The sequence below is a fragment of the Meleagris gallopavo genome, chromosome 10, assembly GCF_905368555.1.
Source record: "Meleagris gallopavo chromosome 10, MGAL_WU_HG_1.1, whole genome shotgun sequence".
NCBI classification, from domain to species: Eukaryota; Metazoa; Chordata; class Aves; order Galliformes; family Phasianidae; genus Meleagris; species Meleagris gallopavo.
In genome coordinates, this window is record NC_139413.1 from 8502973 (window position 1) to 8528446 (window position 25474).

General features: G+C 39.3%; 2 protein-coding genes across 7 annotated transcripts in view; one reads left to right on the top strand and one right to left on the bottom strand.

Annotated features, from left to right (window-relative positions):
* Nucleotides 1–25474, top strand: part of PTPRC (protein tyrosine phosphatase receptor type C) — a 143105-nt gene that overhangs the window by 49160 nt on the left and 68471 nt on the right. For all 6 annotated transcript variants that reach the window (XM_085232004.1, XM_085232008.1, XM_085232009.1 and 3 more), the window contains exons 5-7: nucleotides 14980–15080; nucleotides 16613–16756; nucleotides 19879–19966. The gene's annotated coding sequence lies outside the window, so the exon portion shown is untranslated. The remainder of the gene's footprint in view (nucleotides 1–14979; nucleotides 15081–16612; nucleotides 16757–19878; nucleotides 19967–25474) is intronic.
* Nucleotides 235–11568, bottom strand: ATP6V1G3 (ATPase H+ transporting V1 subunit G3). Its single transcript, XM_003208634.5, has 3 exons — nucleotides 11360–11568; nucleotides 3980–4080; nucleotides 235–808 (listed from the first exon to the last, which is right to left on the bottom strand). The coding sequence occupies exons 1-3, from the start codon at nucleotides 11439–11441 to the stop codon at nucleotides 635–637; spliced, it is 357 nt and encodes a 118-aa protein (XP_003208682.1). The 5' UTR covers nucleotides 11442–11568; the 3' UTR covers nucleotides 235–634.

A 25474-nucleotide genomic window follows, 5' to 3' on the forward strand; every position in this document is an offset into this window, starting at 1 on the left:
ATAAAGCCCATGATGTATTTAAACAACGGGATGATACCTTGAATATGGCTTTTTGAACATAATTCTGCCCAAGATATCTATATTTTGCTTTAAATTGGGATTAAAAAAATTAGAATTATTCTGACGTCTTATTTTTCACCAAAAACTGACAGCTCCTATATATTCCGAAGCCTGACTGCTCCTATATATACCAGAACCTGACTGCTACACGTGTCACAATCTAAACAGAAATGCTTTGTTTTTATTTTTTGTAATATTTTACTTCACATGACTTGAAGTACACTAAAGGTTGAGATAAACAGACATTATGCAACAACCCGTTTAGTACAGAATATTTGATATGAAAACGACTCCCACTGAAAAGCTGGTGTCAAATAATCATTTCTTCTGCAATTATTGACTTGCACCCATCCAAATGACAGGGGCTTGGCTGTCAGCAGGAACAACACTATTCCAACAAATGCTTGTGAAACCCTGCATGGTTGTTATCACATCAAAACCTTTGTGAAACTGTACACTTCTGGCTTTAGTGTTTTCTCTTACGCATTCAGAAACAATAGAGGAGGAACTATCTGTGGTTATTAAGAAACAAGGCTACTTTTTACAAACAACCTTCCCTTAGATACAGTTGATCTTAAGCTGCATGTCTGAAGTTTGGGTGGATTTCAGGCTTGACGTCATATATTATGTTCAGAAGCTTTTTCATCATGCTCTCCTTGTTCTTCTGGTAGCTGCTGGTGAGGTTTCGGATGGTTTCTGTTGTTTGCTCTTCTATTTGGGCAGAGAGGTTACCTTGGGAGCCCATTACCTGAAAAAGCAGAAGTCCTCTAAGCAAAGCAGGCATTATTCATGACTATGTTTATTGTACTTCTCTTTATCATCTAGTATAAACATAATGCAAACACGTCACACTGTTTTCTAACAGTAAGGGTATGATTTAGGTTGAACTGTACACATGAAAACAGAATTAAAGGCAACTCTTTCATATGCTCATTAGCAATAGGAATCTCCCATGTAATGCAAATTTCCCAGCTCCCTGTGGGAACAATGCTGTACGTGTTTTGTCTTTTAACCATTCATTTTATTTATTTTCTGTTTTAATGACTAGTCAACTAAGTTTCAGCACTCCTGTGCCTCATTTGTCTTCACTCAGAATGAACACAAGCACAGCTAAGGAGCAAAACATGGGAAAGCCTTCCTGAAACTGCATTGTTAGAGTTTCAGAGTATTTGAAATGTCTTCAGCAGCTACCAATGTATGACCCTCAACAGGCCTCAGACAAGGTCTTTTAATGTTACATTTTCTTATCTGGCAAAGTACCAGACAGCTTCTGGCACAGTTAATATCAGGACATTCGCTTAGAATTTAATTGACTCTCCACTCACTGAACATTTTAGCAAGGTTATGTTATAAACAGATGCACACGTTCCAAATCCGTGGCTTTGTTCCTCCTCCCCCACTGCCCCAACATCTCTTGCGTTTTTCCCTTATGGAAAAGTCCTTCAGATACTGAGAGAGAATTTTGTTTTCAGCTGGAGAATTCCACAGGGAGGAGCGGAAGACATTTCTGCACACAGAGTAAGAAAGTAATAAATAACATATTCTCCTTGTTCCTGCCACAGTTCTCTGGGGTGGACTAGCAGCTGGACTAACCTGTGATGGTAGTAGGGGTACATAGAGGATGACCTCAAGCGGGAGGAATCATTAGTTGTATTTTCCATGTGATTTCTGCCCAACTTAGTACTTGAAAGAAGGAGAGGCAGCTGAACTATGATCTCCTTTTGCACAAATCACATTTGCAATTATCTGTACCTGGCAGTGTAGTAAGAAGTTTGTCTGCAATCCAGATGTAAAACATTTTCTGATTTGGAAGAAATACAGGATGTAGACACAATAGTAAACACTGGAAAAAGAGTATCATTTTCTGTAGTAACTATTTTTAGTTGGCATTTTATTTTAGCTTTTAGACAAGTTGTTAGGGTCTCATGTGGGAAAGATTGTACAGCTTAAACCTGATTTATGAAGCTGATTTTTTCCACTGGGGAAAATAACTTTCTAGAGATCCCAGATGGTTGCATGTTATCCAGCTACTAAATATTTTTGCAAAACCTCAAGGAGAGGATTATAATAAGAAGAGCTTCTCTAAATCAGGAACCTGCTCTCTTGGTTTGTGCTAATACTGATCTGAGATGGTTGATTCTTAATCTTAATTTTCATCTTTTATTTCCACTCCACTTCTGAATTCTTTCTCTTATCAGGATCCAGGCAATGTTCTGTTTAGTTTGTGATTTCTTCTGACCTTTATAGTCTGTCCATCATTTTGCCCACACTGGTTTTATGTTAGTGGCATTCCAAAGTTGCCAAAGCATTACTCCGTCTCTGAAAGCACAGGTTTGGAGCCAGCGTTCGCATTGCCGGAGTTCAGTGACCTCAGACCTGAGTGCAACACCACGAGCACTATGGAAACCAATTTGGGCTCAATTTTGTATGTCTCTTTTGAAAAGTTGTTATTTCAGAAAACAAAATCTTGCTGTCACTCTAATCTCATATTAATCATTACTTTTTTTTTTTGGTCATTGTTCATTTTGAACTGATGCAGAACATCTCACGAGACAAGAAAAATTACCCCAGTAAGGATACAGCAACACAGTAAGATGAGAAACAGCATTAAATGAGACTGACCAAAAATTATATTAGTGTCTGAATACACGAGCCAGCAAACTGAGCTGGGTGTCAGACCTTCTTGGGTTACCTCCTCACTGCCTTCTAAGTGCAGGTTAAATGTGATGAGATTGCTCTGAGGTAGCTAAATGTTCAGCATAATGGGGCCAGGGAACTTGAAGCAGGACTGCAGTGATCTTATGCAGCATGCTCTCATTTGAGGAGCAACACATGCTTTGGCCTGCTTGTGTAACATGCTCAGTTGTTGAACAATGACCTCTGCTTGCAGTTTGAGTTTTTGTTTATGATGAAAATATTGAGAACATCAAAACAAAGGTTTTTTCTCCTCTGCTATGTATGTCAGACTAAACCAAGAACTTTCATTTGGTTGAGAAGTTTAAGACATTTAGATGCATTTTTTTTACTTTGTTAGGATCAGTAAAAATCTGAAGTTGTTTGTATAAGACAACTCCACCTGGCTGGCAGACTGGTAGTGTGTCTGGAGTCTGACAGTGCATACAGGAAACTTGGTGTGTATGTTCTAAAAATTACGATCTCTGCTGGGAAATGTATTATGTGAAATATGTCTGAAATAATATATTTATATGGCAGTTTTTATTTGACCTCCTTGGCTTTTTTGTTGTTGCTGTTTTGGAACAGAGTTTTCTTTCCTGAAAAAAAAAAAAACAAACAGGGAGGAAACAAGAAGAAAACCGTACGAGGAAGGTTGCCAAGCAAAAAGAGAATAGTTTGTGAAATTTTATGAAAATGGCAGAGATGACAGCAAGGTGCCATAAATATATAATATGAACTGCAATTCAGATATGAAAATATCCAGACAGTTGTTACTAGGAAGATGTGAAAAACTCCAAAGCTTGGGTGATTTCAGTTCATCAAAGATGCAGTGTTCTATGCAGTTAAAAAGCTCAAGTGGAACAGAAATAGAAAGAGGGATTTTTAACTGAAACATCTACCTTATTTCAACCTTCAGTTTCGGGCAGAAACAAGGTCTTTCTGGAAGACTCCTTTGGGAGGACCTGAAAGTATTATTGCTGAAGGGAGATAATGCTTTCTAAAGGGCAAATGTGAGCCATAATACAGAATCTGGACAATTTCAGTGGTTAAAATCCGCAATATCAGGTACAAATGCATTCCAATCCTGTGAAAAAAGTCAAAATGAAGTATATGCACAACACAGGTGAGGCCCGTGTGACAGGTGTGTTTAATCAGCATGGCCAAGTTAGTTTGTGAGAGTGTCCACATCCTGCTCTTTCAAACAGTTTGGTTTACTGCAAAAGCCCGTACAGGTCTCACTTACGTTCGTTTGCTTGTTCCTGAATTCCTTCTCCCTCTGCAACCGGTAATGGTCTATCTCAGCTATGGCTTCTTCTTTGGCCTGCTTCAGTCTCTTTCCCTTTCCTAACAGAGGGAAGAACCACAGATTTATGTCACAGTTGTCACATTATCCCAAAAGGTGCATCTCCCACCATAAGAGGTATTTAAGCTGGGTAGAAGTTTCCTGGACAAAGTTTTGAGCAAGGTGAGCAGCAGTGGCATTTGCACTGAATTGGTAGAAGAGCCGAAGGGATTTAATAGGTCTCTCTTAGAGTGAAAATACCTATCTTCTGAGATCAGCTCCCTACACGGAAGCACACATCAAAATGAAAATCTTGCTGGTTTGCTAACAACAGAAGTCCTTTTCCAACTACACGTTTTCTCATAACACAAATGATTTTTTTTTGTCACAGCTTTGTGTTTAAATAAATATCTATCTTCCCTTCATCAGCAATAGTAGCAGCCAGCTAACAGATTTTAGTTGTCAGTGATTGGAAAAGACGTTATTTTGTAAGGTTTTTCTGCATTGATTGACTGCCAGGATCCCTTCATCCCACACCAACTGGGTTCTGTTTAGAGCTGGCAGATTTCCAAAGTGCTGCAAGATACATCTTAACCATTACCAAACTGAGCTGCAACCTCCTGGCTCTGTCCTCTTTGCCCCCACCCTTTTTCCTGAACATCTGTTAAATGCAGAGGTGGGTGATTAAGAGAAAAAGGAAGCTGATGGTGTTCTCTACTAATGTGCAGAAAACATGGAAGTTATTGTGAAGTCTTTCTTTCATTTTATTTTTAAATACGATGATGAACTTAAAAATGGCATTTTAGGCAGTAGTGAAAACTAGACTTTTCCCCCTGAGAAGGCTTGTGTTTACAAGCTTATGTAAAATGGAACCCACGTAAGTTATTGCAAGAGCAGGTAAAAGGCACAGCCTGGGTGTCACAGGGATGTTAGGTCAAGGATGAAAGTAGAAGGATTGATGTGCATGTGATAAGTTTTTACACAAAGAAAGTATTGAGCTCTCATGACAACGCCATGGTGTGTGCATGGTGCTTTGCATGTAGAAACTTGGAAAAGTCAGGTGGATCTCGACAGGACTCTGCTACGCTATTTTCTGCAGAGAGTCACTGATAGGGCAGCAGTCCTCTTGCACTGAAAATTGATGCGTTATGTTTAAAGCTGCTGGGACTGATGCTGATTTGTTGTTTTTATTCTTTTATTTCTTTGGTCTCTTTCTCCTATGCATCTAGAACGTAACGGGTGGGAGAGGATACTCTTGCTCAACTGGATAAAAAATCCCTTGCTTACTTGCATAAATGAGGATAACGCAAAACTGGACAACTGAACATGATTCCTTAATCTGATGCATGAAATGCCTTTTCATTAATTTACTGTAGCCACCTACTTGATGTCACTGAGAAATATCAATACTTTCAGAAAGCTCTTGGTTTGTTTTTAAATCTTAAAATGCAAGTAAGTTGAAAACAGTATCTTCTTGGAAAACCTAAAGAACATTCTGGAACTAAGCTGGGGAGCTGTGCATTCCAATTTCAGACCTGTTTTTTCCAGGTGGCTCTGTCAGATTGGTTGCACCTGTGCTGGGCTTCTCAAGCCTTATCAGGTGTGACACGTAGCAATCTGTTTCACCACGGCAGGGCACAACAGAGCCAAATGTGAGAGGAAGACCGTTGTTTTTGATATGTTTCTGACTGGGCAAAATTCCCAATCCAGTGGTAAAGTATTTGCCCAGCTGGTGGCCCCTTCAAAAGCTGTTATCTGCGGGACAGTGAGCAGGAGCAGATATTTGCCTGAAACATGGATTTCTTTTTGAAGTTTTGGTTCTCAAACCATTGGATTTCATGGATGGGCTTGTTGTGGGAAAAGCAGAGAGGTGAGGTTTTACAGCAAGGAGGAGGAAAATGGTGGGGAGCTCCACAGCTTTACGGCCTTTCAGTTCATCAGTGGAGTACTCACCTGTGAGGCTATTACTCATCTCAGAGTTCTCTGCCATGAAAGTAATAAAATTTGTATAGAGGAATAATTATGTATTTTAACTCCCAAAAGTTTGAATTTACTTGATAGAAGCTGATACTTTCACCATCTGTGTCACTCTATGGAGTGTTGGGATCATTAACTGACAGACTCATGTAAAAGCCTGATATCAATCTGGACAACAAAATTTGGGACCAGATGAGAGCTGTGTTTTCAAGTTGCTCTTACTCTCATCTCCAAATTTAGAGCTGTTCAGCTTAATATAGAGGTTTTCCTTTAGAAATGGTACTGGAAGGAGATTCTCTGGAACTGTGATCAGAGGGAGTGACTAAAATGAAACTCTGCCAATTTCACCAGCTGAACAATTGGATCTCTATAGTAAATTAAATTATTTCAAAAATGGTGGGATTTTAATTTCAAATTCCATCTGGGGGGCCATCTGTACTAAATATGTTGCATATTTGGCCACGAGATGGATAAACGAATCCATTTAAAATGCATACAATAGAAAGAGAGGCTAACTATAGAAGTGCAGTTCAGCCACCTCTCACAGTGCAGCTGGTGAACCAAAAAGTGAATATATACATACGTGTCGGTTCCTGACACTGGAATAAGCACAATACATAGGGTGTCACTGGAGAGTGGTAGCCATTGGTTTTTTTGTTTTTTTTTTCCATGTTGCCTTTAGGATTGGCACAGCAGGAACCTGCTGCTTCCTATTTAATTAAGTGGAAAAGCTGTGAGTAAATTACTGCTAGTTCGAGAATGTTGTGGACAGAATCAGCAACTGCCAACATATGCGATAGTGCATATGCTGCACCTGATTAAGTTAAGCAGAAACTAGAGCTTAACCTGCTGTTTCACTAGAGGCAAACCAAAATTAATTAATCAATCTGTTATTAACCACTTGTCTGCTACCTTAGATGTACAATAAGGAATTGCCTTTTCCAGGTCTTACTGAACTTCTAGGTAGGATTCTCTATCATAGAGCTGAGCTAATATTAAACCTTACTTCCTCATGGGTGGCAGAGCACAGCAATTCAGCCAAGATCATGCAGAAAGTAGGCTAGAAACAGAGGAAGGATGGGCAAGCCAACCTGTCTTTCATAGATTTACCCCTGCATTGAAAAGGGGAGGTGTAGAAAGCTCCAGGTTTTAAAAAGACCTTTACCCCAAGGGGCATACAGTGAGGGCTAGGTCTGCTGCTGCCTGTTTGTCCTGCCTTCTTTCTTGTCTTTCAGGACAGGGAGCAGCAATGGAGCAGAGCCTGGCTCCATTTCCCACTGTGCCCTGGATATGGTACTTGAGGGAGAGGAGGGAGAATCAGCAGGCTTCATGTTAAATCACGCTAATCTTAACCAACTTTCTGTAGCAAGTCAGCCCTGTATTAGATATTCTCTTACGTAATCTGTGGGAAGGAGCTAGTAGCATAAAGAAAGGTTATTCCCTTCTTTGTAGGTATTGCCACAATGTTAATGAAATAACTCTGGTTAAATCCAGAGCAACCAGAGTGATTTATTTATTTATTCAAAGATCTTGCAAGAGAAAGGCAGTAGAAATTAAATCTTTATGAAAATTTTATTTTCTAATTTGCTTAAACACTGTTATCTTGCTTCCCCAGAACTGACTTGCTAAAATCATCTTGCTGTTTTCAAACAGATCATCTGGGCTTCTAGCTAAATTTCTGCACAGAAATGTCAAATGAATAAGCTGCCAAAAATTAATGACGTTTTCTTTATATAAGACCGTTTCTGTCGTTTTCTGCTTTGTTTTTTGTCTGCTAAATAGAATTTAGGAATGCTCATTTTTAAAGACTATTTTGCAGTTATAATCAAATGCAGTAAAACCAGCTGATCAGTGTATATATAGCTTTTTGCTAGTTAAAATATGTTGTGGGTCCAAGTGAGCATGATGGATGTAACTGATATCATTCTTTTTAAATGTTTTGTAGTATTTGTGTTTTTTTTTAACATGATTTCTTGAAAACTTTCATATAAGCTTCCACTGTATTGGAAATTAGAAATTCAAGCCAAGATGTAAAAATCTGTAAGAATCCAAGTTTTGCTAAATCCAGTGTATGTGACACATTGTTTTCCCTTCTTTTAGCCAAAAGGGTTTTCAGTAATTGACATTTTGGTTCTGACAATGATAAGTTATTTCAGGGATACAATTTATGCTTAAGGAAAAAACAATAGACAAGGCAGTGCATAGATAGAGAACAGCAAGCTCTTTTTTGTTCACGATTAATGGATTTGATGGTTTCAGCCTCGCATATGTGTATTTACCAATTGACTGTTAATAAATTGTCAGGTATAAATGACAGCAGTTGATGATATAGCAAAGGATGTGATATGGAAGGCGGGATAAAGGTTATTGAGCAAGAAGAGCTGCGATGATACACTTTTTGCTTTGCTTTGTGACTGTAATTGTATTTATTTGTGAGCTTCAGTGGTCCAAGTAGATTTTGCATTACAAACAGCTGCACATATTTCAGTAACAGCCAGACCCATTACCTGCTTATGTATGATTCTATGTGTGTCCATGCTGCATTTTGTTCTGATTATGTGAGTTTCAGCAGTAAACACTGACAGTTTTGCACGAGCGTACTTTTGGTAATTGCATTTCCTTGAAAATGACTTTTCCTTGTGACCCTCGAGCAACCAGCCTTTCCTTCTTCTCACATTACAGCGTAAATAGGATAATCTGGTTTACTCAACCCGTGGTGTTGTGCAAAGACTGATTGCAGTGACAAGGAGGTCATATTCAGGGTACAGGAGGGGCAGGGCTGCTTGGTATGGGCAGGACGGGTTCAGCACTCAACCAGAGCTTTGAGATGCCCGGCCAAGAGCAGCAGCTGCTGATCCCAGCTGGTCTGAAGTGGGCCAGGGCTGGTGCTTCTGAGGTGAGGAAGAACACCCTCACCTTGCTTCTCCAAACGGTGTGTGCAGGTTAACCGGTTGCATTTCAAAATATTAATTCTGTTTGATGTTTCTTGTATGTTAGTCTCACTCAGATGTAAACTTTGCAGTCATTAATGTTGATTCAACTGCTGAATCACACTGGGAACAAGACTGCTGAAATAATTTCGGTTTGGCACAACAGGATTTAGCAATAGGAAAACCCCTTTAATCCTTGATTCAAGTTATTTAGGCCATTGCTGGTTTAGTTAGGCATGTAAAAGTGGCACAGTGGCAGTGCCATGAAAACCTGAAGTGAAGGACAACAAGGAGAATTTGTGCCAGCAACAGCGAGACCAGTCTGATGCGTGAGAGTGGAGATGAGTTACAGAGAAGGAAGTCATACTGATGAAATATTTGTATTCTGTTTTTACTGATAACAAAACTTCTATAGCTTGTTTGCTGTAGCTGCTGAATAACTCTTCCCTCAGCACTGCAGCACTGGTAGGCGTGGGCAGGGGTTGAACTCAGACTGAGAGAGATTTGGAAGGAAGCTTATTTGGAAGAAGCCCCATGTTTATCACGAGTGCTGTGCGTGGGGCTGGGGTGCTGACAGGAGTGTAATTGTAGGCAGAGTGGAGTAAAACCAGCTCGGCTCATATCTGGACTCAGTGGGATGCTCATTTTGGTCTTCACTTGAATGTTATAATGATACTTTTTATTTTGGGGGCATCTTAACTTACAAAGCTTCTTTTAAACTGGATGTTTCAGAAAAAGCCAAATTGCCTTTTTTTGTTGTTTAAAAAAACCCCACACAAACACACAAAAATGTAAGTGATGTCAAGTTGTCATAGCTAAAGGACTGATTCTGCAGTTGGTGTTCAGATCTTACTCATTCCCTGCATGTGAGGTCATGCCCTTACAGATCACCCATTTTTTTGCTCTGGGGAACCCTGCATGTGAAGGGGAGCACATCTCATTGAAAGCACGTCGGCTGGCTGTAGAAGGGTTGAATTTCTACCTAATTGTTCCTTGACTTCAAGCTTGGAATAGCAACCCCAAACACCCTTTTGGTGAGCCTTTTTTTTTTTTTTTTTTTTTTTTTTAATTTTTGAAGATGGTAGAATGCTGTTTCTTCTGCATGGCTGCAAGGCATGGGCAGCAGCTGGATGCTCAGGGAAGGGACATGACTTTTCCACTTCTCTGCATGCTGCTGTACAAATTAGCACATCACACAATGATGCTGATTGGTATGTAGAGGGAATATACAAATTACGTAAACTTTTTTTCTTTAGCTTCTATTTTTCTTGGAAAACAAAATCCTTTATCACACTATCTTGCTGCACATGGCATCATTCTTCACTGGAAGAGGTTGTCCAGAGATGCTATGGATGCCCTCTCCCTGCAGGTGTCCAAGGCCAGGCTGCATGGGGCTTTGAGCAACCTGGTCTCGTGGGAGGTATCCTTGTCTATAGCAGGGGGTTGGAACTAGATGATCTTAAAGGCCCCTTCCAACCCAAACCATTCCGTGATTTTCACCCATTTGACCTCAGTGCTTCAGGATGCCATTAAACTTCCTGTTTCTAAGTCAAGATTGTTCCGTGAAACAGCATTCATCTGTCATGGCTAATGCAAGTTAGTGACTCATGTAGTTGGAACCTGTGTTAAGAATTACTTCTTTTACTGGAATTATGAAAATTTCACCTTTTTTTTTTAAATAAAAATTGAGATATTGCTTTCATTTTTGTACTTTTTTGTTGCTTGTATTTGATTAGAATTTAAAAGTTTGAATTTATTCTTGGATACCTATTATGCACGCTTTACTTATACAAGATATGCTTATTCTAAACTGAACGTTTGATCACTTGCTGGTAGCTCGTAATAAGACTATAGAAACAGTCTCAGTTCCTGTTTTTGTACTGGGACTTTGATTATTGTCATCCCAATTTATTGTCATATACTTTTTGACACCCAGTTGAGATTAAAAAGCGAGGGGCTTGTTTGCGTAAGTAAAGAGGAACACTGAAAATGTGTATAAAGCAAAATACGTGGTCTAGAGTCTCGTTTTCTGGAGCTGGCTGCCAGAGGCGTGTAGGCTTCTAGTTTAAATACCTAAAGAAGGCTGTAATGACCTTATTGGCATAGAGAAAAAGCAAGAATAAATCTAGCTGACAGGATGAATATAACAAAGAAAGCCTTGTTTAATCTAAAGAGGCACGTGCCACACACACACACACACACACACGTACACACAGGCACACGTGTGCACAGAATTTAAGCCAAGTATGCATCTAGTTAAATGCCTACTGCAGTCAAGGCATGGCACTAATGCAAGTGAAAGCGAAGTGGCACATAGGAAAGAATAGGTGCACATCTGCGATGTGTACAGATGAAATAATGTTTTTCCTTGGGCCACTGTATTTCTGAAAAGCTTACAGTAGGAAAAGAGAGTAAAACCAGGCAACGTGCTTACTCTTTTTGGCTTCCTCCAGCTTGTCCTTGGCACGTTTTTCTGCCTGCAAAAGCTGCTGGATTCCTTGGGACTGGCTGGTCATGCTGGTGGCCGAGGCTGATGTACTTCTACAGGGCTCAGGGCTCAGAGGGAGCTTTATACAGCTGCCAGGCCCTTCCCTGTGCTTTTCTGTCTGTCAGTTATTACAACAGCCTTCCAGATTGCACCAAACCAACCTGCTCTGTCCGGATTACTTCTGCTAAAAAAGGCTGCTGGTGTAATTGGAGAAACAGCAACTAGATTTACAAGGACCTTCCCTCCTTCTTAGGATCACCAAAGTATCTGGTTCACGCTCTGGAAGAAGAGGAGAAAAGCACTCCAAATGGCTTGTGATTGTATTTTTTTTTAATCTTCTGTTGTTGAAGTAGAATACAGTTAACCTGATGAGAGGAACTAAGGGGAAAAATAATTTTAGCTCCTGAAATTTGCTTTCAATAAAACTTTCCATGAATGTAAAGAATTAGACTTGAGCAGTACGTAAATAGCTTTGGTTGAATTGGTTGTAGGCATCTGATTCACATTGCTTCTTGAAGATACTCTTTTTTTCTTTTTTTTTTTTTTCTTAAAGCAAAACATTAGTAGGAAATGAACTCATCAAGGACTGTGGGTTAAATAGGCATGTGCTGGGTAGGTATGCTTTCCCAGGGAGCTGAGTGCTGTGCTGGGTGGCTGTGGGCTCTGGGAAGGTATAGCTGCTGGTCCATGTATTTCCTTTTCAAGCTCTACTAACACACAGAGCAGTCAAACAGGTGGGAGCCTGACTGTAGTGCACGTCTGTTCCCTGTGGTAGGAAGGTGACTTGTGTGCTGCTGCACGAATATTTTAAATAAGGATTCAGAATATATTAAAACAGAATCAAATCTTGCTCTTAAAGGTACTCCAGGCATTACACGGGAGAGGAGCACATCAAGATTTGTAATGGAGATCTGTGACGACCTTCTTGCTCACTTCATGCAACTAAGCAACCTGGCTTTTGTGAGGAAATGCTTATTGTTTTGAAGACTTTTTCTTCCCAAGTGGTTGTGGGTTTGTGGGAAAATGGAGGGAGAAGCCTCTTGCCCTGTTACTGCCTTCAGCTGTGCTCTGAATGATGGTAGCATTGAGAAAAGGAAGTTTTTTGCTTTGTGATTTGTAACCCAGGCTCACTCTGGGAAGGTCTGAGCACTTATGTACTCCTTATGGTTTGTTAACAACCTTCATCCAGAAACCACATGAGATGTCTGCCCAGCTCTAGTGCTGACTTCAGAGATCGGCTCTCGATGCAAGGGAGCAGACAAGGCACTATTTTTAGAAGATTTTAATGCGTATCTTTGAAGCTTGCTTTATTCAGAAATAAAAAAGGAAGTGGTAATCAGTTGTACAGAAACTGTGCGAGCTGCAGTGCTGAGAAGCCCATTGTGCTTCTGGAGCTCAGCTCCAAGTAATCTGACCAGCACAGAAAAGCAGAAGTGGAAAGTGAAAGTATTAGGAAAAAGAATGGTTAACTTGGGACAGGAAACTTGGGTGCAGAATGTGAAAGCAGTAGTTACTTAAAAATTAAGTGGGAAGCAGAGATGTTCTCAGGCTTTTCTCAGATATCAGAAGTGTGTTCAAGGCAAAGGGTCTTGTCAAGCAAATCTCTGAGCTTCAAGAAATGAAACGAAGCTGCTACCAAACTAGGCTGTTTCAGAGCTTCTGAACTTAACTAAAAGAGCCAGGAGTGAGCTACTTCTGTTTCTCTGAGAAGTTCTCAAAGTTGTATTTATGTTATGTGGACCTCAGTAATGGTCTACATACTGGTGTTTAAAATCTGTTGATTTTAATATTTCATAGAAAACAGTTACATGTAATGAATTTTTATAGGAAAAATTTCCAACTTTGAACTGGTTACCAAGTTCTTCCATCATTCAAAAATGCATGCATTTCTAAAGCAGACCATTTGGGCTGCAAATGTCACATTCACATATTTTAATACCCGTTCTAAATTTTAAAAAATCTCATTTTGTAATTTGCCCTATTTTTGTATGTATTGTTTTGTATAACTGTTTTTGTATGTGCAAGTATGTGGATGAGAAGACAGCATGGGATTCTGAGATCTTTCCTGACAGGGCAGGTACTGGGACATCTCCCTGGGGGGGAAGTTTTGACTGATGCTTATACACCATTTGTTAGGCTCCACACACACTGCCACCTAGAACTCATTTTGAAGCTTGTCTGATGATGATGGTGATGATGACAGACTATTTTGACATGGCACCTTATGCGTATGCCACTTCATGGACAATTCATTAAAATAATGTAGGGTGTGCCACTGACTGACCAGACTCCTACTTCATCACCCAGACAAATAAGTAACTTTTCTGTGCTGCAGTCACAGGCCTCTTTTTTTTTTTTTCTCAAGTTAAGTCCAGACTCATTTAATTAGAGAAGAGAAGCTGATGTAATGACCGATGATGTGGGCAAAGGTGTTATGAGAGGGAGCGAAGGCAGAGAGGCTTCTTTCAAAGTTGTTTCTGTTTCCCTCTTCAGCATCTCATCCAGCTCTCTCACTACTCAGAATTTTGTGAGCCTTCTCGGATTGTTCTCAACAATATAAAGGAAGATTGGCACAGTTCTGGTGTTCCTGCTCCCCCAAAGTAAAACTGTGGCTCTATGAAATGATGAGTCTTATGTGGAATAAGAGACCCTGCAGACACCTTGCTGCTCAGCTGCAGCTTGACCAGTAGAGACACTCTAAGTCAGGCATTTCTACTTTAGATGGAGGCTGCTGTTCTCTGTCTGCAGCGGGAAGGTTGGTGGCAATGAGTAAACTCACCCCAGGTAATTCAGATTTTTTTACTTGGAAAAAGGTCTGCTTGCTGTGACTCAGATTGATCCTTACCTTGCGCAAATATAACAGCTTCTCAAAGCATCTCCCACCAAGCAGTGTTTGCAGCACCCTTTTATTGTGGTTTACATGTGCGCAGACTGTTCTCTGTAGGACAGCAGCAGGCAGAGTTTCCGCTGAAACATGTTCAAGCTGAATTTCTCCCATGCATTGTCTGTGTGGTTGTATTTCCTTAAGCACGCACATTTTTGTAACTTTACTTTTTAATTATTAAAAATATTGTTTCTAAGTAGTGCTGATGTGAGTACTAAGCACACTTTGTTCAGGCTGTGGCTTCAAAGCAGTGACTGATTCAATGCAAAAGCATTAAAATAGCGCGTCAGGCAGGACAGCTGGCACAGAGGCTTTTGTGTATCAACATGTGCACCTTTTGTTTCTTTGCTCTAGACAGGTCTAAGTAAGGAAAAGAAAGCACTGTGCACACCTGCATAACATACACCATACTGAGGTCTGCTTTTCTAATGAAAATGAAACATCTTCAAGTGGAGCAAGAGCTGTCATGTTGAGGAAGAACAGATAGTGCACAATTCTGCTGCTTCTGTCAGCGTTAGCGTCAAAAGGACTTTGTATAACTTAAACTGTGTGCAATAACTACCACATGCCTCTCAAAATTATGTCCTTTTCTCTCATAGTTAAACAGCTGTATTTAAAGAGATAATTTTGAATTTTGTATGGAAGTTACAATTATTTGTGCACTTTGGGATTCTCTCTACAGCTATTCCTAGCAGTGATGCTCTCGCTCTGTTAACTTCAGTGCACTTGATCTCAGCAGCCTAAGTTTCACCTGGAAGCCTGAACAAATATGGGAACAAGTAGGTAAGCAAAGATGCACATATATTAGTGTACTGATAGAAGCAGTTTGCTGCCAAGTTGACTGACAGAGGCCCAGCTCTGACTGGCTTAGAAGCCTATATTAAGCTTCTACCTGTTGATCAGCCCATGATTTTTCCTAAATTTGGCTGATGCAGTCCAAATACATGTAATTATGTTTGCTTCTGGAGTTGGATGAGCATTCAGAGAAAGCCCATGTGAGCTATTTAATTAGTTCTTTTAAAAATCTCTCGAATTGCAAGGACACCAATGAAGAAGAATATATATATATATATATTTTTTTTTTTAATTAATCATATGATAACTCCGATACAGTACATTAAAAAAAAAAAAGTAAAAAAAAAAAAAAAGGCAACTCTAGTCACCAGCAGTTTGAGGTTAATTTATAACCAGATCATTGGTGTGACTGTGATTATCACCTTTTTTCAGGGTACAGTGTGTTCACAGCAGGTAACCTTAAGCCCCAACCAGGTTACTCCTCCAGAGGGAGAAAATGGAAGGAGTAAAAGCAAGCAAACTCATGGGCCTAATACAGACCCATAAACTGTATTTATGGGTCTAAATACAGTTTAAGAAGTGAAATAAATGGAAAACCAAACAAACAAGCAAAGAGCAAAACCCAAGTATTGCAAAGACAAGTCAGTCACTACTTCCCATAAGCAGAGTGATGTCAAGTCAGCCATTGAGCAATGGCTGCTTTGGAAAGAGTGTTTCCCCAGTTTTTTCTCTGTGCCTTGTGGTATGAGGTGTAAGGTATCCCTTGGCTTATTCCAGGTCAGCAGTCCCAGCTGTGTTCTCTCACTTCTTGCCCACATCAACCTGCTCCTTGTTGGGGCAGAGTGAGAAGCAAAGAAAGTTCTGATAGTGTGCTATTACTGGGTGTGTTATCAACACTGTTTTGGTCACAGATGCCAAGCAGTAGCAACATGCAGGCTATTGGAAAGAGATTAACTCCATTCCAGCTAGACCCAGCTTGCAGTTTCATTTCAGATGTTTTCTTCCCTTCCCTCCTTCCATCTTTTCCCACTGCAGCTATTTACTATTTTTTTTCTACCCTTTGGCACACAGAGCATGCCTCTTCTCTTACCACATCCCCTTAATGACTTTTTAGTAAAGCTGCCTTTTCAAAGAGAAGTTTGCAGCTCCACCAGTACATCTGTGCAGGCAGGCTGGGAGGAGAGGGGAAGTGGGGAGTCACTTAAATATATTTTTGAACTGTGTAGGCTAACCAAAAACTCGCATCCACGTTGCAGCTCAACATTCACTTGCAGAAAGAAATGTAATATATCAGAAGAATTCAATGCTATCTACAGTTACATTTACTGAACTGAAAAAAGACACCACAAAGAAAGTAATTCAGCTTTGCTTGCGTCCTAGTGAAGCTGAACCTGTAATCTTCTGTACTGTACTTATGTGCTGCTGCTTCATATATAGCTCAAAGGACACTTAACCAATTTGCTGACCTTTGACAAGAACTTTAATTTTGTACTCAGTCATCTCATTGTATTTCATTCCAGCTTTGGGCAACACCAGCTTAAACTGAAAATGAATAAAGGGAATAAGAAGACTTTCCTTTCTTCTAGCGAAAATATTAATACTACAATAGGAAGACAGAAGGCATTTTTTTTTAGTCTACATAAAGCAAGTGAACGTTTGGAAAGGTAAGGCACAAAATCTGTAAAAATGCTGAATAGTAACAATCTGTCTTTAAGACCAGAGTAGACATTGCCTAGTTCTTACAACATTTCCTGATGTTTTTCCTGATACTTTCATGAAGAAGATGGGATTTTTCTTGTCTCAAGACCTGCTTGTCAATTAGTGTTCCTGACAGGAAAAATATATGTATACTTACATACTAGTATACTTATATTTTGGCATGTAGACATTTGCATATTTAGATTTAAATCTCTACTATTTCTTCACTGTTCCATATCTTCTCGGATTTTCAGTTCAATTTAAAAAAGAAAAAAAAAAAAGAACTTACACATTCTTCATCAAATAAATAAGAACACAAACTAACTTCAGCCTATTTATCATCACCTTACATCATATCTCTTGTATTTCTGTTCTACGTGTCTCTTGCTCCTCATGTGGCTGTGGAGCAGGTCTTGCATGTCAGTCACTCCCTCATCTTAGAGGAGGAAGGGCTATTCTTGTCAAGAGTTGATGCAGTAAATGCTTCTTTTATTCATTTCCTTGGCTACTTACAGGAGTTTGAGTTTTGCTTTGCAGAGAGTAATTCAGCTGGTGAGGATGTTTATATGTTTTATGTATAGCATTTGTTCTCTTTCCAGGCTTGGAGAAAATGTGAAAATTCACTATTAGTTTTGCTTTTCTTTCCAAATGCTTCACTTCTGAAAGTAATTTCAGAGCTCAGCTAATCTAAGCACAGTTACAATGTGTTGAACAAGTCCTGAATCTCAATGTCAGACGTCTTTCTTTTAAAGTTGAATGATTTATGTTGGAAAGTACAGAACGTTTAAAAAAAAAAAAAAGAAAGAAAAAGTGAGCAACACAATGTACTTCGTTTTCCTTGCTAGAAAATGCAGAGAGGAATTTTGCTATTTTAACTGGTAAGGGCATGCATTTAAGACTTTCCTGATGGTTTTCTTCTCTTACATTTTCAGGACTGGCACTGCAAAAGTCACATCAGATAATTTTCTGCAAGCCAGCTCTGGTGAATATTTTAGGTTCTGACACAGTGCGTCAAACGGTCATTGTTTCTAGTCCAGAAGAATCATTTTTTAAGCATTCCTTTAGGTGGAATATCTTCTGAGATACAAGTACTGTGGCAGAACTTATGAAGAAAAAGCATGGGAGCTGCAATCAGAAAGACAGAACCTGCTAATAGTTAAATCTTATGGAAAAGCAGTATTGTACGTGGGTTGTCAGGCCTTGAGCATAGAAGGAAGCCATTTCCCGTGGATCCACACCACATCGATTATTCCCTCTCAGTGAAAAGCAGGAGCCCACCGTTTGCCCAGCACAGAGCTCCGTGCTCCTGGAGCCGCTTGCTCCCTGAGGGCCTGCTACCAGGCCGGGGACAGGAGCTGGCAGACCGAGCTGCCTGAGGTAGGGGAGTATAAGGCATGGCTTATGGGCTTGTCTGAGGCCGGAGGATTGGGACAGGAGAACGCAGCTGGCAGAAAGCAGCAGTTCCAGAGAAGTTGCAGCCCAAGTAATGCTTTTTCACAGGAACTGTGGGACAGGCCTCTAAATTTTGCTTTTGGCCTCGCGTTGCTTGAGACTCGTCCTTCACGTGGGATAGTGGGCATCCAGAGAGTGGTTGAAGATAATGAGCACTGTTGTGCTGGAGATGTTAACTTCTGGTAGGAATTATGGTTTTAATGGTGGCTCTTGGAGCAGGGGCTGCTTGTGGAAAAGCCCCTTGTACATTTCTGTCGGGGCATTTATGTGGAGAAGCTGGCTCTGTATTTATGTAGTTATTGCAGACAAGTATAGTGGATCAGACTTGGCCTGGAAGGTGCAAGGAACAAGGAGGAACAAATTACTGTGCAGCAGGAGGATTTGGGCAGTTGCCAGAGCAAGTGTTTTTGTGCCCTGCGGAGAACTGGGGCGTTGGTGGTTGGTAATGCACACCTCTTCAGAGAGAGCAATGCTCTGACCACTGAGATGTGGTGGTTCGCAGTCATCACGAGGGCAAGGTGGATTACATATTTTTTGGCTGAAGAACAAGTTAGAATTAAGCTATTATGAAAGCAGAAAACTGCTTTCTTGATCTCTGAGAATATTGGGAATATTTGCATTGCTCTTTTTTTGATACTATGGAGAACAGCAGAAGCAGCACAAATTAAACCTATTCTCACAAAGCATTGTACAGGCTGTAATAGAAGTCTCTCAAAAGAAAATACATTGCTTTGAAAAACCTCAAACGATGCATTAAAAAAAAAAGCAGCAGCTTCGTACTTATGATAAGATAACCCTTGATAAAAGGCTGCACAACATTGGCTCTCAAAACCCTCTTGAAATGAAATTAAATCCATTGAAATTCTTCAGTAAAGGCCTAACATGTAATAACTTTTATTCTGTCTGGACCTTTTCCTTCCAAGCCACTTGAGCTCCTCCTCTTAATAGCAGAGGTGATTGCAGATCTGTGTCATAGAATTGGAAATATTACAAGAGTTCATCTGTTCTCTTCAGTTCTCTTCCTTTCATAGGTAGGGATGAACACCTTATGCCAAAGTATTGAGACTCCCTGAAGTTATTTTTTCTACTTTTCCGCCCTGTCCTTGCCTGCAGAACAAAGATGATGCTGGCTTTATGAACTAACCTGTGGTAATACAGATGGCAGAACATGCATTTTGTAGGTACCAGTGGTTCCCTGCTCAGTACTGGCTGTTCAGTACAATCTTTGGATAGGCTACTGCAACTATCTCTCATCCAACCATGTTTTTATGAATCCCCCAGTGGAGGAGGAGAGGGAGAACCGGTGATGAAAGGGCAAAGCTTTCTTGTGAGCTGCATTGATTAGAGAAAAGGAAAGCACTTGCCTCCCTACACTGAATAACTGTACTGTTACAGTGTCATGCTCTTTGGACGTTGTGCTTACTGACTCTAAAAGCAACAGGTTGATATATTTTTCATAATGCACATATTCTGTCCTATATACTTATGAAAAAAACAGGTGTATGCTTTATTATGCTTTGAAGCGCTGCAGGTAGAATGCTACATTTTTCTTGCAATACAAATTACTTACTGTCATTTTAATAGCTTTTATATTGTCTTTTCTTCTTACCCTCTCACTTACGTTTTTTTTTTACAGTTCTGCAGTTGTGAAACGCTTGTTTTTATGGCACTGATGATACTGAAGAGAAAAGAAAGCTCTACACTGTAGAAAGTGGTGTCAATAGGTATGTGAATTACAGGGTGGGAGGAGAGCTGGCGGTAAGAGATTCAGAAACCTGATGCTTTACAGTAACTTCGACTTCCTTTATACAAATTTTAGCTGTTTTGAAATGCTCAGATAAAAAAAAAAAAAAAAGGGATGAACTTTCCCCTTCCCTAGACAGCTTGTAACCAACAAAGCTGAAAGGCTGGTATGAAAATAAACTTAACTCTATGGCTAGATATGTCACGTTGGCTTTGGTCTCACAAATGTTCATAAACATTCTAACAGGTTATTTGACAGAGAAATGTGTTTATTGTAGAAAACTACTTTGAAAAATAATTTTGCAAGGGAAACTTTCACAATTCTCTGCAGGAACACAATTTAACGAACCCTATCAGCATGAGTGGAGGGTGGAAGGTAACTTAGCTCCTTGGCCTACCAGCAGTTTGGTCAAGCTCTGAAGGAGAGGTCTGAGGAGGCTGTATTTCCACCTATGAAATCACAGACAGTTAAATGCTTTCAGGCCTGTGGTTTTCAGTAATATTACTAAATCATAATCTCTGTCACGAAAACCTTAAAGAGGCAGGCCTTGACATATGAGCAAAGATAAGTCTGAGTATTGGGAAACAGCTGGAAGATGTGTTTGCATTTACTGCAATGATCACACAAACTCCTAGTGCTCAGTTTCGATAGAAGGTGAGTGGCAGTAGTCTCTGTACTTGAGGAGGCTTTCACACAGAAAAGAATATTTCAAAACAGAAATATTTGAAATTCTTGAAGAACTGAATGACTTGGAGGGGAAAGGCAGAGTCACTCTGGAGCATCATAAACTAAAACCGTTGCCATAAAAACAGGAAGAACTTGTAACAGTTTCAGCATGGAGTTTGCTTGGGAATTGATGCTGACTTTGAAGATCATATATATGAAGAAATGTATAAAAGTACTGAGAATATTTTTATCTTGAAGTACCATTTGAAGTGGACAGGAAATATCTATATTTTTCTGTTAAAAAAACATTGAAAGAGCAAATTGAAGTTTAAGGAGAAAAAACAAAAACCATAACATTAGTTATTGGGAACTTGGTTTCTACAAAATAAGTGCATCCAAATCTTTGTGCACAATTTTGCAAGCACTTGGTGGACTCTTTCAGTTATAGCTCTGCATGCAAATTCATAAACTCTAGTTATTAACAGAAAGTTACTGATGCAAACCCATCCTCAGAATTCACCATCCACAGGAAACAGTATCACTCTGGCTTGCTTATCTTAGAGCTAATTTGATAATTATGCAGTGAGTGATATGGAAATGCTAATGTAATATTTTTTTCATCTATGTTTATATCTGTGGTTACAGAATCTTCATTTTTCATAGAATTCATGTGTGTTGGGTATGATGTATAGAGGATGGATTTTTATATTTTCACTCTGCAATTAGGCAGAATGATTTTAAGAAATATGAACCATCCAGCTAGTAATGAATTTACTGGGAACTGATGATTATTAATAGTTCAGAATTATTTAGGGTAGTTTTAAAAATGAACCTGATTTTTAATAAATGAAAAAATTTCCAGTTGTTAAAGGAGATAAAAGGGAATGATATTTAGTAGATATTGGGTAACCTTGTGTAACTTCTTACCACTCTTAGTCTAGTAACACTTTTCAAAATCTATAATACAGAACGTTATTGTGCATAGGCTGAATAATTCCCTTGAGCTTACAGTAATGGGAAGAATGATTTTTATTTTTGTTGGTCTGTTCCAGTTCTTACTGACTGCTATGGGTCCGGAAAGAATCCACAATGAAATTGATTGTTGGTGTGTAGACATGTTGTGTGTGCATGTGCACATACGTTGTTGAAAAACTGGCAGACCTATTCCTTGCTCTCTAATAATAATTCAAGGTCTCTTCCCTCCTTCCCAAAGCACTCTAGGGCTAGGTTCAGAAATAATAAGAAATATAAAATATGAGATGTAGAAGAATTTATGTATAAACCTGAAGGGGATTTTAAAAATAAAGTTTAAAAAAAAAAAAAAAAAAAGTTGCAAGTTTGAATCACCTAAGTAGACACGACTGTTTTTCTGCATCTTTTCACAGAATGGTTTGGATTGGAAGGGACCTTTAGATCATCTAGTTCCAAGTGTCCTGCTGTAAGTAGGGACACCTTCCTCTAGACCAGGTTGCTCAGAGCCCAGGAAAGGGGCATCATTTTATTTTCTTTGTCCTTCTCTTCATGAAATACAGTTTTGATATGTTCACAAAGTTGATTTGAGCCATGCAGCAATAAGAGACTGCAACTTCGGGTACTATTAGCTAATGATACCATGGAATGTGTAGGATCCTGCTTGATATGCTTAAAAGTAGAATTGGTGAGGCTTTATAATCTAGATGGTTCCATGTGGAATGAAGTGTGTGTATATACTGGTGCATGTATGTGGCTTTATATACATACAGACGGATATATAAATGTCAACAACAGTGTGAAAAAATCAAAGTTGCTCAAATACAGCAAAATAGGTCTTTCGTGTTTATTGGGTGCATTTTAAATGCAGTTTTTCTTTCCGTATGGACTGTGTTTTCAATCTCTGTCGTGCCCTTCACCTCGCTGCAGTATTCATTTTCTTTGTGCAGAAAACCAGCAGGAGGTCTCTAAAATGACTTTTTTTCACTAAGAAAAACAGGGTTTGGCCTGTAGTTTCAGTGTAGATGAAAGAAATAGTTGATTTCTTTGAGAAAACAATGGAAATGGGGAATATTTTGTTCAGCACTACAGCAGTGTTTGCGGTAATTGCCGTGTACTGTTTGCAAGTCTTCATGTAAATACATTCACTTCAGGAAAAAAAAGCCCTTTTAGCTGTGAGATAGGGCTTTTTGAAGGAGGTGTTCGTTTGAAGGTTCATGGCTCTCTTAAACACACATTTTTTCTTAAAAGTAAATCTTGTAATCTCCCTGTCACAAATCCTTCTCGCTAGGAATTCTGCTTGAAAAACCATTTCAATTTCTGTATCAGGTATTTCAAGCAAATACATCTAATGTCTCAAAAAAATTAGTGTAGTCAGCCAGTGGACCTGAATAAGAAAGCAAAGCTCTGATAGTTTGAGATCTATTCCTAGCAAGACATTGCAGAAGGGGGAAAAAAAAAAACAACAAAAAAACACACACACACACACCCAACCAACCAACCAACCAAAAAAACATGATAACAAACCAAAAACTTTTGGATGCTAAGAAAAGGAGGGTGACTTTAAAGTACACGAAGTATTTTGGAAATCATTTAAGAACTAACCAGAATTTCTCTAAACTTCATAAATGAACTCCCCAACACTTCCCCTCACACCTGGTAAAACCTCTCTGGTTCAGATTTATACAACATTGTTGTACAGAATAACCTCAGGTGGTTTGGTCTGAGAACATAATCTGCTTGTTTCCCTTGTTTCTGCTTGAGTTTTCACTCTCCCTGAAGATGGATGCTGCATTCTACTGAGTGATCATCTTTGTGGAATTTTTGTTCTTAATATGCTGTCATAATTGTTCAGTGCAGTTGGTACTTGTTGTTCCTCACCTGTGCATCTCTGAGAAGAGTTCACTTTGTCTTCTTCCTCACAGCTCACCTGGGACAGCTGTAAGATTATACTGATAGCAGTAGCTCCTCTATGGACAAATGGGGTATGTCCTGCATAGGAGTGAGGCTGTCATGTTTGAAAGTATTTAGCTCTGAACTCTAGCTAACAATGGCTGCTTTATTTGGTATGGGTTTGAAATTTCTGATATGTCAAAATGCAAATGTTTGTAAGCTGTAAACCTGAAGAAAAAGAGCACTGTATTCTCAAGAAAGCTTAGAATAAAATATAGAATTTTTGCTCAGTGTTTCTTATGCAGCTTGGAGATAAACCATTTCCCTGTTAAGGTGAAAATGTAGATTATTAAAAGCTTCTCTGGCTTATGTTTAATTATTATAAGATTCCAGGTTTTTACAGCTTTAGGGCAGCATCTCATTTTTAAGAAAACCAGAAGTGAACTTGCTTGAAGTCAAGCTTCTTCTTTTTGGTCAGGGAACCCAGGAACACTTAGTGAAATTTTTCCCCATCATTCAAGCTCTAGCAACTAATCTAAGATACTAAGTCGCTTGCTAGATAAGATATTTCGTTTGTTTTTATTTTGTTTTTTTTTCCTCCCCCCTCTGGTTTTTAGACCCTACAGCTTTAAAGACATGACCCTTTAAATGCTATCCACGGTAACTTTAGCAGCAAATCTGAACATTACTTTAAATTTCTATATACTTTTGCAACTCCGTCAACATCTCAGAACTGGATTCATTGGTCCTGCAAGACTTGGGAGTTAGTGTGACATACGCTTTGGTGCCAACTCCTAATCATTCTGTGCATCTTGACAAGAGCTAAGAAACCAACATACCAATTTAGAAGAACCTGAGGCCAATAACTAAATAAGTTTTGCTGAATTTGGATAGTGATTATCTGTCGTCGTTGTTCTTTTCCACTTCCAGCAAGAAGTACTGGCTCCTGTGGCACCTGGGTTACAAAGCCAGACTGGTGACGCTGAGCTTTGTACTTCTGATGTACAAAATGAAACCTGAAATGTTCAATGACCAGTCATTTACTCCAAGCGGTTCGATGGTGAGAAGAAATGCACTGACATGAAATGTTTCAACGTGTTAAGCAAAGGCTGGGGAATGCAGGACTGGATATCAGCACTTCTGGGTTGTTTACTCCCAAAGTGTTCTCTTATCAGAGAGCTGGAGTGGGCTTTATTAATACACCTTAGTTGTTTTCTGAAGAATCCTTCAGAGAGATCTATTAGAGACACCATGAAAAAAATTGTGGCTTGTGTGATGTAGCTTGGATTTCACTTAGCTGGAAAAGTTAATGGATTTCATTAGGCCTCTGTTATAATTTTTGCATCTCTGCCACGTTGCTGGGCCTTGCTAATTATCATACAGGAACCAGAAAGTGAAACCAGCCTGGGAGGCTGACAGCTGCTAAGCTTTGCAGGCCAAGCTCAGGCAGAAGCAAAAAGCAGCAGGCAGGAGATTTTATTGTTGTTCAGCTATGTTAATTTCAGTCAGCCTATTTGAGGGTAATGATTATAAGCAAACAGTCTTGAAGATACTGCTGCTGATCTTTTGTGGAGTAGTAGTCAGCAAAGGCTTTAAGTGCATCTCATGATGCAATTAAGCAAAGCTTGCTTCCAATACACAAGGTGTTTGACAGAACACAGCATAAAAAATAGCATCAGCAGTAAAATAATTTAAGTGGGTATTTGTTTGGATACAAGATAGGTGATGTGTTTGACACACTTCTGTTTTTCCTTTGGAGCTTTCATTTACTTAATAAGCTCTTTTTAAAAGGTTTTGAAAATTGGTGTAAATGATTTATAAAACCAGATTTATACAATCTAATAACTCAAGATCGTGCAAAACAAACTAGTTTATTCTTTAAGTAATTTGAATTTTAATGGCAGTATAAAACTCTTGTAAATGAGTAAGATGTGTCATGAACAGAGAATTTGCGTGGTTG